A 17,027-nucleotide genomic window follows, 5' to 3' on the forward strand; every position below is an offset into this window, starting at 1 on the left:
CCCTCCCTTCAATACCTGTATCCGCCTCTCCAGGGCAGCAATCTTCATGTGCAAACTATTTTCCAGCAGAGTCCCCTCTCTCTTTTTCCGGGCCCCCCTCTCTGACCAATAAACCTCTCCAAGTCACATTAGCAGCATCACACACCATACCCGGGTCTACTTAGCCTGTATTATTAAGAAATAATTCCCTAATCACCCCCTCAAACTCCTCCCTAAACACCAGGTCCTTCAATAGGGATTAATTACATCTCCACATTGAGTTCCGAGGACTTAACCCTAGCCATTATAAGTCCAAAGAAAGCATGTCATGGTCTCACCAACTAATTGGGTGAATCTGATGGCTGCGCCGCCTCCCACAGATCTCTTGAAATACAAAGATAATCAATACGGGTAAAGGTCCCATGGAGGTGGGGAATAAAAGGTAAAGCTCCACTCCTGAGGGTGGAAAAAGCGTCATGCGTCCTGCAGCCCATGTACCTTTAAAGTGGCCTGGAGACCATCGTCCCCCCATCACAGAGTTCTTGTGCCTTGCTGGTCACATGGCTCTCCTATCCATACTGATGTCCACCAACATATTGAAGTCCCCTCCCACTATGAGATGTCCCGCTCCCTCACTCAGCACCTTTGCCAACATTATATTTAAGAATGTCATCTGGTCCCGATTAGGGGCATACATTGTCGCGAAGGTGAACTGTACTCCCTTTATCTGCGCTCTTCCACACATTCAGAACCGCCATCCGGAACTGTTTGTGAAACAAGATGCCTAGCCCCCCCACCTCTTCTTAGAGTCTCCCGATCCCGAATATCCCCCCCAAGAAGACCACAGGGAACCGTCCTTTCTTCTCCACAGAGAAACCTAGTTTCTTACAGGAAGAGAACATCTCCAAAAATTCTAAAATTGTTCCTCCTTTGTCGATTCTCAAAGTTGTCCATCTTTAGGGTGATTTCCGCTTCCCTCCTCTCCAACTCCGGCATTCGCATGTCCATCCGAGTTTCCAATGTGTCCAAGAACGACTGGTTATTCTCCATTTCTTTCAGTCTCTCATCCATCTGGTCAATTCTGGTATTAATTTTATCCAATTTTCCTCCAATGTCTGCTCTCATCCCCTTTATATCTCCTCCAGTAGCGAAGCAATGTCCCTTTTTCTTCATTGTAGTCGTCCTCTGGGGCTCTAGTCTTCATAAATATTCAAATGGCCCCAACCTTGCCTTCCAGTCTATATAGTATGGGTCGGTGTTCACTCAGGCCCAGTAAAGTCACTTCCCCATTTCGGGCCTTCGCAGGATCTCTGTTTTTCCTGTCATCTTTCTTCTGGTGGGTCCTTCAAGGCCTCTCCCCTGCGTCCTACGAGGAAAATCCTCCCCGCAGCCGACCTCCCAGGCCTCCAATGTCCAACAAAAAAACATCTTCCTGGTTGATCGTCCTTTTAGTGTCTCCCAAGCCCTCAAGGGCCCCTTCTGTGAGTACATCTCCCAGTCAGTAGCTCTTCTCAGGGGTCATAACTCCAGAGGCAACCCCTGGGTCTGCTGTGGTGCACCAGGCCCTCTCAGTCAACCGTCCTCAATATCCTGCCTTTCTTGGGTTTTTATTTAGTACATTTGTTGGAAGTGCGCAGAACCTATGGGTATCTAGGTGCTAGCTACAGAAAGAAAACGGTTTGGATGGGTCAGTGTCAGTTGAAGAGATGTCTTAAGCTTTTTCCTGAAAGACTGGTAGGACTCGCAGGGTGGGTGGGAGGTCATTCCAGAGGGATGGGGCACGGACTATGAAGCTAGCCCCTCCCACTTTCTTTCCGTTTAACCTGGGTGTCACGAGACAGTGCTGGTAAGCAGATTTTACTGGTCTGGTTGCAGCGTGTCGATTGATTTTTTCAGGCAGGTGGGGGATGGGGTAGGCGTCACGAGAAAGTCAACGGTGGGTAATGGATAGAACCTTGAACTTGATTCGGTCCTTGACTGGTAGCCAGTGAGCAAATTTTCTTGCCTCGAGATGTGGGCGAGTTTGCTGGTGTCCAGAGCAGCATGCAGGGCATTGTTTTGGAATGTTTGCAATTTATGTTGATTCTTTTCAGATGTGACACAAAGAAGGGCATTGCAGTAATTTTTCAATTTTGAGGCAGTTCTGGGAGGTGAAGAATGGGTTGCTAGCGTTGATGAGTGGTGGGATATCCTGAGGAGGTGGTGAAACGGTTAACGTGTCCCTCCATGCAAAGCAAGGAATCCAGGTACATGCCTGGGTCTCGACGGAAGAAGCAACAGGTATTGTGCGGCCATCCATAGTGAAGGCTTTGCGAGCCTTGGAGTTTGACAAGGCGGCCTGGGAGGCCAATGAGGAGGCATTCGGTTTTCTCGTCATTGAGGCATAAACTGTGAGCGGCCATCCAGGACTGGATGGTTTCGCAGATGGCATTGATTCGGAGTATGTGTGCAGGGTGGTCTCATGAGAGGGGGGAGGGATGAGGATTTGCGGGTCATCCGCATAGTTGGTATACAACGTCCCAGGGCGTCTAGGTCGTCAAAGAGGGGTTTGGTATACACGTTGTATAATGTGGGAGACAGGAGCCTTGTGGGACATAGCAGGTGGTGGATGTGGAGGCGGCGTCTCCGACAAAGACTCTGGAGGATCTGTCAGCCAAGAAGGAAGAGATCCATTTGGAGAAGTGGGCACACGAGGAGAGAGCTTGGCAGAGGAGGTTGTGGTTTACAAGGCCGATGTTACGCTCACCTGATATCCCTGGGGGGCATCTGGAAGGCTCTGAGATCTGGAACCCTGGATGCGTGGTTGCCCAGTGCTGAATAATGAATCTGCAATTACAGAAGGGAGGATTTGTAAAAACTGTCTCTAAGGGGTGAATCTCCCACCTCCCTCTGACCGATCCCCTTGCCACTGAGTCTTTCTCACCTTAGTTATTTGTAGGGTGAGCTATCCGTTCTGCATTTCTTGTGCAGGGGCGCTTGAGGTTTGTTGGCGAGTTGCCCGAGTTGCTTCACTGGTGCAGTGCGCCTTCCTGGGGCCCAGGCCTGCTGTCACCCCGATTCTGCTCATAGGCAGGTAGGTTTGTTAATTTTAAGTCTTTGGTCCGTTTATGGTGGGAATGAATTAAAGTCTTTATCTCCTTTTCAGGTGTGAAGGTCTTGATGCTGGCGTGCCGGATGGAGAGGCACGTTTTTTAGGTAAGAGAAAGCGCGGAGCGCGGCGCCTTCATTGTCTTTTAAAGCTAACCTGTGTTTTCTTCTTCTTCTCCTCACAGGCCGTTGTGAGTGGATGAGACCGCGATGAAAAAACTGGCCCCGGAATCCGTTAAGATAAGTAAATCGCTGTGCCGTTGTTCAATATTGAAAGAAAACCTGAATACGTCTCCCTTTCCTTTGCAGGATGTTGCTGTGGTGCTCCGGATGGGAGCACAGCATAGCGCGATGGAATTCAGGTGAGACTAATGGAATTCGATGTTTTGGAAGCCTGCGCGTTCTAATATTGTTCCATTCTAATATTGTTTTTCCTTTTCTCGTTAATGCAGGTCGCGATGTTCGAGTAGCAGCTGGGGTAGCGGTTCGCCAGAAGTCCTTAAGCTAGTACTCACAGGCGAGTGATGTTTCTTCTTCTCTCGGTTTCAACAGATTGCAGCCCGGTTGAGATGCTGAGTGCTGGATGGTGAATTCTCAGGTAAGGCAGAAAAACCTTGTTCTTGCAGGAAGTTGCTAAAGACCAGGAGCTGGACACGATGAGCGTCACGCTGCTAGATGCAGAATAACACGAAGCTTGTTGTGCAGCCTGGGTGTGGTTTATATAGCCCTTGTAAAATAGTACCAGGTAAAGTAATTCCAGGCCCCGGACACACCCAAGACATTAGACCGCATGGTTTGGTTCACAGGAACTGAGCCATGCGGTTGCTTCCATGTTAGATTTCAAGGCCCATGTACATAAATCAGACCTAGTTTGAACAGCCCTTCCTTCCTGCATATGAGCCTGGTGCCCAAAGGCGCCAGTACTGGCTCCGGGAGCCCTTTTGCAGTGGTTTTAAGGCCCTCAGGGTTGTGGTGGGAGCCTGCTTGTGGCACAACTTGTGCCCCCTAACAGTGGTCATGACAGCCGAAGGCGGTATATTTATTTGCATTTATGAAGTGCCTAGCGGCCCTGAGGCATTGTGCGCTCTTAGAGAAGGCTTAGTTGGTTACATAAGTGCTTAAAGTACATGATTAGGTAAGGTCAATCAGGTATGCACAACACATTACAGGCCACTCCTCATGTCATGGGGGGCTCAAGCAAAGGATGCAGGTAGACTCAGGAGCAGCATAGTAAGCCCCATAACAGAGCAGCCCACGCCCCTGTCAGATCCATGTCTACAAGGCAGAAATCCTGAAGGTCAAAAAAAAAAAAAAAACTTCTACTGGGACAGAATCTCCAGAAGATCATCTCGGAAATCCAAGGCCTTCCTTGCACTCTGCCCCCCTCACATCTCCCAAGCACTCTGTGACCCTCTCAGACCATTTCTACAACACTTGGGTAGAAAACTGCAGCACAATCACTGTGAAACTTGAGGCACTCCCACCCCTGCACCCCTGAAGGAGAGTGCGAGAAGAAGCGTTGCTGCAGAGGTTTGGCTCTGTTGGAGCTTTCCGAGTTAATATGCAGGTGCACCTAGGCTGTGGGAGTTCGAGTAGTCTCAGGCATGAGAGGATGATGACCATGATTGCAGAGACTCTATGGGTTTAAGAGAGGCATATAAAGATCTGCTTGAGGAGGTGGAGGTGCATGATCTGGAGACTGCATTGATGTGAGGGTCAAGTCCGAGCCGAGAGTGCAGCCTAGGCTTTTGACTGAGGGAATGTACCGGGTGCGCACCCAAATTAAGGCAGCCAAGGGGTAGCCTGTGAAAAGCGGCATCGCAAGATCAATTCTCAACTCCTCCTTGACCTCAGGCATATTCGCAGCAGCATTCAAGACATAACACCCCTCCTAAAAAAAAACTCCCTTGAACCCCTCCGAGTAGTGAACTGCAAATGCATTTCTAACAACCACTTCTTAGCCAAACTTACTGATCGAACGGTCTACTCCCAGCTTTGCCACTTCACTGATTCCAATCACCTTCTCACCCCACCCATTCTGGTTTCAGACACCTCTGTGGAACTGAATTATCCCTAATCTCCATCTGGGAGTACATAGGGAGTGAGAAGCATAAGGTTGTGCCGCACTTATACTCCTCGACCTCTCAGCAGCCTTCAACACAATTGAGCACATCCACACTGGCATAAGGCTCACATGACTAACATGGACTGCTTCATTCCTTGCCAACAGATAACAAATTACCCACCTCCCTCCCTTCACCTCGCCCCCCACCTAACTGAGCCCCACAAGGCGCTTCCCTACTCTTCAACCTTTACATGAGCCCTCTCCCTGCCGTTATTCTCTCATATAACCAGCTACAAATACACAGATGGCACCCAAATCATATTTAAGATCCAAGTCCGTCTCCACCTCCCTACCCCGCATCAAGAGATCCATCATTGGATGATGGCCAACCACCACCTCCTCAATCCTGGAAAAACAGAAATGCTGTCTTCCCCTAACCCACCCGCTTGGCCATCTTCCCTACCACCCCCTCCCCACATCTATCGCAGTAAAGAACATGGGATGCACCATGGGTGCTGACCCGACACCCTCACACCACATTTACACTTGTGTCTTCATCTGGCTACCTACACCACTGCATTCTCAGACCCATCTTCCCCTACCCTCACAGAGTCACTGCAATCTTGGCCATCGTCCTCTCCCGCCTAGACTAGGCCAATTCCCTTTACCTATGCGCCCCTGCACATCAACTCAGAAAACTCCAAAGGGTCCTGAACTCTGCAGTGAGACTCCTCCTTGCCCCCAGAGAGCACATCACACCCACCCTCTGTGTCCTCTACTGGCTCCCTGTCGGAAAACAGCCCACTTTCAAATCCATGTGCATCACTGACCGTGCCCTTCACAAGACCTGCCCAGAATACCTTCAACAGAAACTCACGCGTTACCAACCTAACAGAAACCTGCTGTCAAGCTCGGCACTACTCCTTGTGATCCCTCCCTTCAAATTGACAACAATAGGGTAATCCTCCTTTTCCGTCCAAGCCCCTTCTATCGGGACCTCAATTCCCCATAGCATCCGACGCACAGAAGAACACCTCACCTTCTGGCGGGCCCTCAAGACCTGGGACGTTTCCCCCCCAGCATCCCAACGGACCATGCCCTCTTCAGGTTTGTTAACCATCTTTCAGGTAGGCCAGAGCAGCAATGAACTTCCATGTAATTACAGAGTGACAGTGCAAATTATCTCCAGCAGACCACAGGACAGAATCCATGCCACATCTATGAAACCAAGAAGCCAGCCAGAACACACAGGTGTCTTTCACTCTCCATGCTTATGGAAGAGTGCCGAAGGCACGGCCACCTACCTGCACACATCTACCAACATACACTACTTTCAAGATACATTGCACAACAACTCTGCCATTAGAATGCAGCTATCCCCCCCAAGACACAAATTTGGTCTAGCTGGACACATAATGGGTCTCCTACTCTCGCAACCTCTCCAGACTACTTCAAAGCACCCATCCACATGCTAGCTCGATATGGGTAGCTAGTGGGGTCTTGCCCACACCTACCCACCTTGGCATTGCCTAAAATACTCACACGCATTATAAAATCCTCTGACCAAATTTCCCATGCCTTGGATTTCTGTCCTCCGAGAGTGTTCACCAACAGCTCTTGGAGACTATACCAATGGGAAAAGGTGCTATACAAAAGACAAATATTACATTAGTTTTTTTTTTTTTTTTAAGACTTCCAAATCTTGAGTATCTCTTTTTTCGACGCAGTCTGGGTTGGAAACATTCACTGCTCAGCTTCAATGGGAAATCAGCAAGATCATAGAAGGGGTTCTTGGGAGTTTACACCCAATAAGTTGGTCGAGGAGGGGCTATACTTTGACAGAACACAGCAATCCTATCCCATTCACTTAGCATATGCACAAAGGAATCCACAAACCTTCCCACACCCCCTTGTCATTTTACACCGGAACGCAACTGTGCATCCTTGAAGGCGACAAATACAGTCTAAACAAGGGCGTTTGTTGGATCAGCCTATGGTGAAGGTCAACGTTCATTTTAGCTTTGCTCTCGTAAGCCTTGGTCCTCATCTCCTCCCTTACGGGCATCTTTAATTCAGCCTTGCATTACTTCCTGTGTTAAGTGGTGAACAACAGAAGAGGTATTGTTCAACCATTGATCGAATGTTGAAGCAAAGCATGTAACCTGTATTATCAGAAGCAGAGACACTTAATGGTATAATCTCCCCACCCCTTGACTCCATCTCCTTGTCCAGATACTGTTTTGAGAACCAGGATTTGTAAATACTGTTGAATTGGAGAAAGAGGACCAAGATGGCCCGACGAGGTAGGTGGAAAGGGGCAAAGCAGAGTCAAAGGCAGCTTTGCTGATATTTTTGTGACATTGATTTAGCAGTTATGTGCAGGACCCTCTTGTAATATCACACCCTCTGATTTCTAAATTTGTACCTCTTGTTTTCTCTACAGTTTTCATGCATTTGCTCTAATGGTTTCACCATTAGGTCTGCGCCTAATGAGGATTCAAACTGAAGTCTGCATTACAAGTTAGCCACTTAAAACAACAGTATACACCAATTGGTTTAAAGACTACTATAATTAATTTGTAAGCACATACGCATCAATGTCAAAGCCAAAACATGGCACAGGGTGTTGTTTTCATAGATGAGATTTGGTTTGCTTTAAAGCCTTTAAGAGCAATGAGTACACATTTGGACTCATTGTACAGATACATTTAAAATATAAGAAACATGTTCTGAAAGTAGGTGTGCGGTTCACATGCAAGCAAGTATTCGCCCCCGCAGGACATGGGAAATGATGGAGTCCCCTTAACAAGCTCTCTTTCCACCAGTGATATTTGTATCCATATTGGCTAGTCCTGATCCTTGCCAACAGGGCTCTTTGTCTTGAAAATATATATATATCATTGAAGCTGCTTCGAAGTACCGCAGTCCAAGGCTTGGCCGTTTATGTAATAGACACCAATTCCAATGGAGACAGAAATCGCAAATCACAGTGGTGCGCTACTGTTAAAATATGCCAGCACAAACGATAGCTACATCCACACTGTAGAACGCTCTGCTGCTGTCGAGCTAGGTCTGCGCTTTAAACAATAAAATAGACATTGAAAACAGGCCACAATTTACCACCAGCACAGCCAAGAGAAGGAATTGGAAATTCTTAAAAAGTTTAGCAAGTACATGAAGATGGAGGGAAAAAAACGGTTTTCCATGCAGGAACACGGAGCATGGGTCTGCAATCTTTGGCTCTCCAGATGTTTTGGACTGCAATTCCCATGATAGCTGGCTAATGACTGTGCTGGTTAGGGATGAGAGGTGTAGCCCACCACATCTGGAGAGCCAAAGGTTGCAGACCCCTAACATAAAGGATGTCTGCAGTCTTCCACCAGTAGTGCAAGTGTGGTACTCCATCCAAGGATGTAGAAGGGTTGTGTGCTGCAAAAATGTAGATTACGATTCGAATTCAGGATTTGATAAGCAGGCGCTGAAAAAATGTCCTTAACATCAGGCATCGAAAAGTGAGGGGAGGGGGGTGAGACTTAATGAGCCATATTATTCCACAAATCAAATTTTCACCCGAGTGGCCAACTGTTACTCGTTCTATTACATATAAAATATGGTGCTTTAATGATCTTCTAGAGGTTTCCGAATGCATCTTTATATACACTCACCAGTGTAGATCACATGTAATGCAAGTGCATATAACACACACAAATAATAAAACCAATACACCAATGTATGTTTGCTCCCTCTGGAAACCCCTTGAGGGGAAAAAGGGTTCCGTATTTTTTAAATGCATTCCTCTGTTTTGCAGAGACCACAACTGCAATCAGCTGAACGGGGATAACTAGAAACAATCTGGACAGAACACACATGCATCATTTTGACTTGGACCGTGCTCATTCGGGACTCCTCATCCATAGTCTTGTTTTTTATGCATGGCCTGCGGGTGTGTCAGGGCGTTGTAAAGTAAAGCGCGCTTGACTGTCTAATGCAGGAGTCTGCAACATTTGGCTCTCCAGATGTGTTGCACAACTCCCATCATCCCTAACCAGCATAGTCAATAGAAAATTATATGGGAATGGTAGTCTGAAACATCTGGAAAGGCAGAGGTTGTAGACCCAACGATGGTCCAAACTGCCTCGGCACTTCAAAGCCACAGCAATGGCAGACAAGTGCTTTAAACATAATACCCATACTGTAGGCAGGGCCTTGCTCCAGTCACTCTTGGAAAAAACAGGTTTGTGTTCTGACAGTTTGAACGCAATTTGGATATCCAGGTGTTCCTAGTGCCCATATCACCATGTTTCTTACGTGTGAATTGCTTTGGAACAAAAATGCATTGGTGTCCATTCTATTTTCTCCACATTGGGCTTGAAAAAGGCCCTTCTCCCCAACTTCCAGCCTGCTTAGAAATTTGTCATAATGTGGGTTTGGGCTTACTTTGGGTAATGAGGGAGAAGTATCATGATCTGGGTCTGTGCGTATGGTCTGGGTATGTGCTTAGCTGGGTTCTGGGCTATGAGGTCATGTAGAACTTTGTAGCTCAAGCTCATGGAATGTTGGCAGGGAAAGGTTCTGAATTCTAGAGATGACCGTTTGCTGTTAATTGTATGGATCTGCATGTTCCAGTATTTTCTCTACAACTTTGATACTAATAAACCCACATTATAACTTCCCTTTGTGTAGTTATATCACTGGCGACGAGGATGGTTTAGCCTGCTGGGAAGGAGCAGCTGGTGAGGAGTACTGCCTTCCTTAGGGGACGTCCTTTCATCCCATCCAGGTCCGGACGGCCAGAAGGAGTTGGTGCTGTGGACCCTGTAGACGGGCGGTTGCAGGAGCAGCAGTGGTGCACGGTCAAGGTCCAGGAAGGGGCTCTGGTGAAGGGGGTGGTATCGCAAGGTCAAGTGATCCACTTGTGTGTCAGGCGGGCGGTCTGGTGGCTGAGGTGACCAGGAGGTTCGGCTGCCGTGCTGTGGGAGTTCGTGGTCAGGCGGGCTGTGGTGGCCAGGTGGAACGGCTGCCGTGCTGCAGAAGTTCATGGTCAAGCACGCTGACAGCAGGCTGAGGTGGCCACTGTCAGTGGGGTCGTCTGTGGAAGTTGCCCGGTGTTCCGGGCTAGAGGTTGGCTCGGTGTTGGAGCCAGATGTGAGTCGAGGAGCGGGCTAGCCGCGGCTGCTGTGTCGGAGATAAAGGAGCAGCTGTCGGTAGGTCCAAGGTAGAGTCCTTGTGTGCTGGACTGCCGGTCTCCGCAATGGATATTTTTGGAGCAATTTGGATGGCTAATGGACGGGCTGGGTGGGGGGGTTGTCCTACCCTCTAGAATTCAAATCTATGCAATAATTAGATGCAAGTTAATTCAAACCCTTGTGAAAAAACACATCAATGGGGCACTGAAGCATTTGTCCCATTGGCATATGTCACAGTCGGGCAAGGAGCGGATGTTGGCGTTTGCTCTCTGAAGTCAGCAGAAAGAATGATGACGTCGGTGGGGAGGGAGCATAAGGCCCGGCATGGACTGTTGGGAACGTGGCGTTCTGGCGGATGGCGACGTTCAGCTCGAACGCAGCGCGGGTGCCCAAGCTGGCAGAGTGTCTATGGTGGAGCTGAGGTCATCCGTTGTCGCTGCAGAGTCCATGGCTTGAGCTGCGAGCCTGGATAACTGTGTTCAGAGTGGTCACAGGGGGCAGCGATGTTGCTCTGGTCATGAGGAGAGTGGGCAGGACAGACAGGAGGAAAGCGAGGAGGACGGCCCGTTGCAGGGGACGAGGTGCTGTTACGGTTCAGAAGTGTCCGTGAGGAAAGCTGCATGCTTCATGTGTGCCAATGGGTGGCAGCAGCAAAAGGACTTTTGCAACACGTGGCGAGGCATAGAGTGCCTGAGGGAGCTGGATCCGGATTTGTGTGGTTTGGACTCCCGGATGAAGGCTCTCACGAGTCCTGAAGACTAATTGAGGTAGGCGTCGGGGGAGGCCATTGATGGTGGTGTTTTTATGTTGTGGCCTCGGGGGTTAGTGCTTGTGTTGGGCCCTGGGTTTATGTTAATGTCCAGTTAATGATATGCAGAGGTTTGGTGTGTTCATGCCGTGGCCTTTTTTTATTTATTTTTTGTTTTGTTTTTTTTGTTTAGGACACTTGGGTTGTGGTGAGGACTCATGGGTGTGGGGTCCAAGGTCATGTAGTGTATTTTCTTGAGACATTGTTTTCTTTTGCAGGGGAGGGGTGGGCTCCCTTCTGCGGGGTTGTTACTGTTTGTAACATTGTGGAATTCGCGCAGAGGCATTTGCTTGGTGTTTACCCGTGTGCGTCCCTTTTGGGATGTAATGGTCATCTTTTTTTTTTGTTCGTGTTGTGGTGTTTTGTGTTTGTTTGCAGGGGTGTTTCCCATGGTAATTTCCAGAGTGGCCGGGTGGGCTCTGGTGGGTATGGGCAGTGAGGGGCTGTCTAAATTGGTGGCGGAGTATAGGGCAGCAGGGTGCTGTGTCTAATGTTGTTACGGGCAGTTATGTGCTGACCACTTGTAACAGGGTTATTGTTGTTACAGGCAGCGTGGTGCTGTCTACTCCAGAGAGCCTGGGTGGGCTCTGCAGGGGCAGGGGGAGGTATGGGCAGTGAGGTGCTGACCATTCTGAAACAGGGTATGGGCAGTGAGGTCCTTACCACTTTTAACGGGGTTATTGTGGCTACGTGCAGTGAGGTGCTGTTCATTCGTAAACGGGTATGGTGCTGTTCATTCTTAAATGGGTATGGGCAGTGAGGTGCTGACCAGTATGAGCAGGGAGGTATTGATTGATTCAATAGGGTTATGGGCCGCTAGGTGCTCATCTAAATGAGATGGTTTGTGAGGTGCTGACCATCTATACAGTGTATGGGCAGTGGGGTGCCAATTCATCCAGTATGGGGTGTGGCCATGGTGGTGTTCACCATTTGAAATGGGGCATGGGCAGTTAGGTACTGACTCATCTTGAATTGGGGTATGGGTAGTTAGGGGCTGTCTAATACAGAGTGGCAGGCTGGGCTCTGGTGGGTATTGGGCAGTGAAGTATTGACCATTGTAATGGGATATGGCCAGTGGTGTGCTGACCATGTGAAACTAGGTATGGGTAGTAGGGTGCTAACCCATTCTAAATGGGGCCGTTTAGGAGCTGTTGTCGCCGTCATTGCAGCAAGTGAGGGGATATTGAAGGCCAGATTCTAGTGTGGGGCATGACTGTTGGGTACAGTCGGTCGGTTGCTGTTAGTTGCAGCGGGTTAAGGGCTGATGGTTCAGTCAGTGTGTAGTTGGTTTGGTGGGGCTGTTAGTTACAGCCTGGGTGGTGACTGTCTGGTACAGTTGTTTGGGTGCTGTTGGTTACAGCAAGTTAGGGGCTGTTGGTGGCCTGGATTCAAGTGGGGTGTACGGCTGTTTAAGTGCGTGATTGTTTGGAACAGTGGGTCGGTTGCTGTTAGGTACAGCAGTTTAGGGGTTGTTGGGTTCAGTCAGGATATGACTGTTGGTGCATTTGGTTTAGGGCTGTGTGAGATGCAGGGCGTTAGGTGCTTGCCATGAGTTTAGGACCGTGTGGGGTGCACGGTACCGGTTGATTGTTGGTCAGTGGTGGTCGCGATTGTATTGGGTAGTATGTATACCCCAGGTGTGTGAGCGGGATTCCGGCAAGTGTATGTCTTGAGAGGGTTCAGTGGGGGCTGTTTAGTTGCAGTTTGGGTGATGATTGTCGAGTACAGTCGGTTGGTGGCTGTTGGTTATAGCATTTTGGGACTGTCGGCGGCCTGGATTCAGTGGGGGCACGTTTAGGAGCTGACGGTTTGGTACAATTGGTCGGTTACTGTTGGGTGAAGTGTGTTGGGTACAGCTGTTTAGGGGCTGTTGGGTTCAGCCAGGCTATGACTGTTGGTGCATTTGGTTTAGGGCTGGGTGAGGTGCATGGCGTTAGGTGCTTGTCATGAGTGTAGGGCCATGTGGGGTGCACGGTAACGGTTTGTCAGTGGTGGTCACAATTGTGCTCGTGGTATGTATACCACAGGTGTGTGAGCGGGATTCCGGTGAGTGTATGACTTGAGTGTGTTGTGTTGTTGGTTCGGTGGGGGCTGTTGGTTTCAGCCAAGTGGGTGGAGTTGTTGATTTGGGGGGGTGTATGTTGTGTGTGTTGAGTGGGGGCTGTTTGGTTGCAGTTAGGCGCATGGGTGTGCATGGGGGTATGGTTGGTATGGGCCATGTGAGGTACATGGTACCGGTTGACTGTGGGTTATAGTCAGGATTTGGTTTTGGGCTGTGCGAGGTGCATGGCATCTGGTATAGGGCTTTGTGGGGTGCACAGTACCGGTTGACCGTAGGTTACGGTCGGGCACTGTTGGTCACAGCAGTTTAGGGGCTATGAGGTGCGTGGTAGTTTTGGGGTTTGGTTAGTGGTGGTAGCGGTTGTGTTGGTTTGTGCGTACATTAGGTGCGTGAGTGGGATTTCGGGTTATTTGCATTTTGCTGGTGTGCAGTTTGGTTATTTAGAATTCTGTGTTCTGGTTGTGCTTTCAGTGGTGTGTTGTCGTTGGGTATATTGTTTCTGCCAGTGTCCTGCTGCCTGGGCAGTCGGGGGCTGACTGTTTTTAAACAGTATGGGTAGGGGGGTGCCGACTCAAAACGGTTGTGGCCAGTATGGGTTGACCATTTCAAATGGGGTGTGGGCAGTGAGGTGCTCATCTATATGGGTGTGGCTAGTGAGGTGCCGACCCATTTTTTTTAGTTGGGGTATGGGTAGTTAGGTGCTGTCTGGTCCAGAGTGGCCGGGTGGGCTCTGGGGGGGGCAATATTTTTTTTTCTTTCAGGGTCATGCGTTGTAGTCTTGACTGGTTCTTGTGCATCAGCGGGTTGTAGCTGGTTTGGGGGTTTTATTCTGCGGTGGGTTCATTTGTGGCGTGATAGTTCAGTGGCGAGTTTTCCTTTGGACTTGGTGGGTCACAGTTTTACTTGTTGGTCCGGTGTTTGCCCGGTTTGGTGCAATGGTTGGGTCGATCCTCAAGCTATGTAAGGAGGGAGATGTGTCATAATGTGGGTTTGGGTTTACAGGGAGAAGTGTCATGATCTGGGTCTGTGCTTACCTGAGATCTGGGCTATGAGGTCATGTAGAAAATTGTAGCTCAAGCTCATGGAATGTTGCAGGGGAAGGTTCTGTATTCTAGAGATTACAGTTTGCTGTTAATTGGATGGATGTCGCAATATTTTCTGTACAACTTTGATACTTAATTAACCCGCATTACAACTTACCTTTGTGTAGTTTTATCAAAATGCTGCCACAAAGATCATTCACTTCCCAGTGATTCAATGGAATAACACCCAAAACTCTGAGTCAACAGCCTTTTTTCCGATGGCGGCCAAGTAAATTTGGCATGCAGCATTTGGGCCACCTCACTGTACTTTTCCTTCTCTCCCCTTGGTGCAAATATGCTGGTCCAGTTCAGTGTGTACAAAGAGCAGGTCGTCCAGTAAACTGAACTATTTTCCCAATGTTATACGTGTTCACCCCAATATTCCCCCCCCCTTTCACCCAACTGTAGCTCAGGAAAGATGTTGTATACATACCATTTCCAGCGAAGTCTAGCAAAATGCACAAGAGGGGCCCAGCCTAAATAATGCTCGAGTAATCCCATAGGTTTATTTGAAGGAGCCTATGACTGCTTTGGCACAGACCCCAGTATCAGGTGTTTACTCTCAGAAGAAAACATACATACTCAAGGACACCCTAACATGGCATTATCTGCAGGGTGACATATTTGGCCCTCCTTTTAAAATCCTCCGTTCATAAACTAACACTCGTCCCAAATTCCAACGGGCCAGAATACTATCTTGATGTTGCTTTCAGGAAGGGTCTTAAAATTCATCATATTGACTAGGGCGTGAGCGCTGGCGTTCTCAAGTTTACTACCCGCTGTTAGGTGGGTTTATTTGTCTGTGCCTTAAGACTCTTAGTTCTGTAATAGTCATCTCCTTATACTGTCACTCAGATGTGTGGTGTGCAGTGTACAATGCTTTATCGAAGGCCAATATGCCAAATGTAGGGCGTGTAAGTCTTTTTAAAGCCATTGTCCTGTTTTTGTAACCATAAACATTCCTGTGACAGAATATGTCAAATGCATTAAAAAGATTGCATTTTCAGGTTCAAGACATGCTCATGCAATCAGCTTTGTGCCAGAAGAGCCAACAGGCACAGTCTTCTTGGCTTACAATTCATGTATAGATTCCACACATAACGCTACAAATAATGGTACACACCATATCGTAAAGTACTGTGGAGGCCACAGTGCAAGGTTCAGATTAAATGCCTTACATCGCTTTCAGAAGTCACAGCAGTTGGATTGCTCGTGGAAAGCCATATTGCTGTTTCATGGCAACAAGGACAGATCTGACAAATCAATAGCAGATACAGAATTAAACAGCAGATCACAAGCATTAATGTCGTACACAGTGTGAACAGACTCAGGAAACGTGGCTTAATGCTGACCCTATAATATGCCACGTAGCCTCCTAAAAAGATATACAACCCAGAGTAAAATCAAATTGGGAGGACCCAAGGATATGACCATGCAGTGAAACACCAGAACAAGAATCCACAGCAAACAGATCAGCGCGGTATGGATACACTCCACATCAAAACAGTGGCAAGCAAAAGAGTAGTGTGATCCAATGGACAACAGGGGGGCATGTGCGAGCAAGGACAACTAAAAAAAACAGCTCTGGGAGGGTACAACAGACATCAAGTGGTGGTGATAACAGGCACCTATTTGGAGGTGGACGAGGGAAGAATGCAGACACGAAACGTGAGGGATAGTTTCTTGGGGTGTGACAACAGGTTCCCAGGAGGAGTGTTAACAGGCACTGGGAGGTTCTTTAATTATGGGAGATGAGGACAGGAGTGGGGAGTTTGACAGGCAAGCAGTGAGGATGACAGCTACCGGGGCAATGGAAGGGTCTTTAATTTGGGGGAAAACAGGACAGGAACCTGGGGAGTGGGAGTTTGACAGGCACAGGATGACGGCTACCGGGATGACGACACGCTCCAGCTTTGCGCCTTGTGTCTCATTTCCCTGGGTCTCCCCTCCCAGGATGACCCATGTCCACCCACCGGGCCAACTTACCGTGTGGTTGACACCCCACATTAGGACGCTGAGGAGGGGTTCGCTGGCTCTGAAAAGCTTCACCTTCTGACACACGAAGTGTTTCTTCTTAGTCTTAGTTTTACTGGCGCTGAGTGCGGCAGCTGCCGAAGAGCTGCAGTTAGCGGCCATGGCTGCCAGGGGTGGGTGTGCGGAGGGTGGCTGTGGTAGGAGAAGCAAGCCCTGAATGGGGGCACCCCAAATGGGGGGGAAGAGGGCGAAGGGACAGCAATCTGGGAAATGAGGAGTGTCAGCCCAAAACAGACAACGGAGAAGCCCGGAGTCGGGCTGTGGTTCAAGAGATGGAAATGCGCGTTTGCAGCCTCCAGGAGAACCTCTGGAAGGGGTCTGCAGCACCAAGGGTTGCAGTCCAGGTACGGGAGGCAATTTAGAGTAGGAACATCTGCAAGGGCTGCAGGCAATCTCTTCAGCTCTCTGGTGGTTATAGTGAGCGGCAATATCAGGGGGTGATTGCTGTTTCCGCTATGGGGGTGCCCCAGGGGCGGGGTTCGGGGTGGGTGCAGTTTCTAATAGGGGCGGGGTTCCTGGGGGGCTGCACTACCCGGGGACGGTGGTCTGTGGTGCCCGTCGCCTGTGGGAAGGGCGGAGCACTGAGAAACCCAAAGGGCGGAGGGCGGGGAGGGCACTCAGCGGTCCATGGCTTCCTTTAGCTTCAGCCACCTCCCCGTTCTCACCCCGCTCATGTTGCTGGCTCCACGGCCGCCTCCCTGCCTCACTGACACGCAAGATGGCG

The 17,027-nt window shown here is 49.1% G+C and overlaps 1 protein-coding gene across 1 annotated transcript in view; it reads right to left on the reverse strand.

The window, feature by feature from the left end:
• PIP4K2B (phosphatidylinositol-5-phosphate 4-kinase type 2 beta) overlaps positions 1 to 16,770 on the reverse strand; it is a 771,463-nt gene extending 754,693 nt beyond the window's left edge. Inside the window, exon 1 of the mRNA XM_069634696.1 lies at positions 16,256 to 16,770. Within this exon, the coding sequence (XP_069490797.1) occupies positions 16,256 to 16,405 (150 nt within the window). The 5' untranslated portion in view covers positions 16,406 to 16,770. The remainder of the gene's footprint in view (positions 1 to 16,255) is intronic.
• Between the last annotated feature and the right edge of the window lie 257 nt (positions 16,771 to 17,027).

The sequence above is a fragment of the Ambystoma mexicanum genome, chromosome 13 (assembly GCF_040938575.1).
Source record: "Ambystoma mexicanum isolate Mex_15411 chromosome 13, UKY_AmexF1_1, whole genome shotgun sequence".
Taxonomy (NCBI): Eukaryota; Metazoa; Chordata; class Amphibia; order Caudata; family Ambystomatidae; genus Ambystoma; species Ambystoma mexicanum.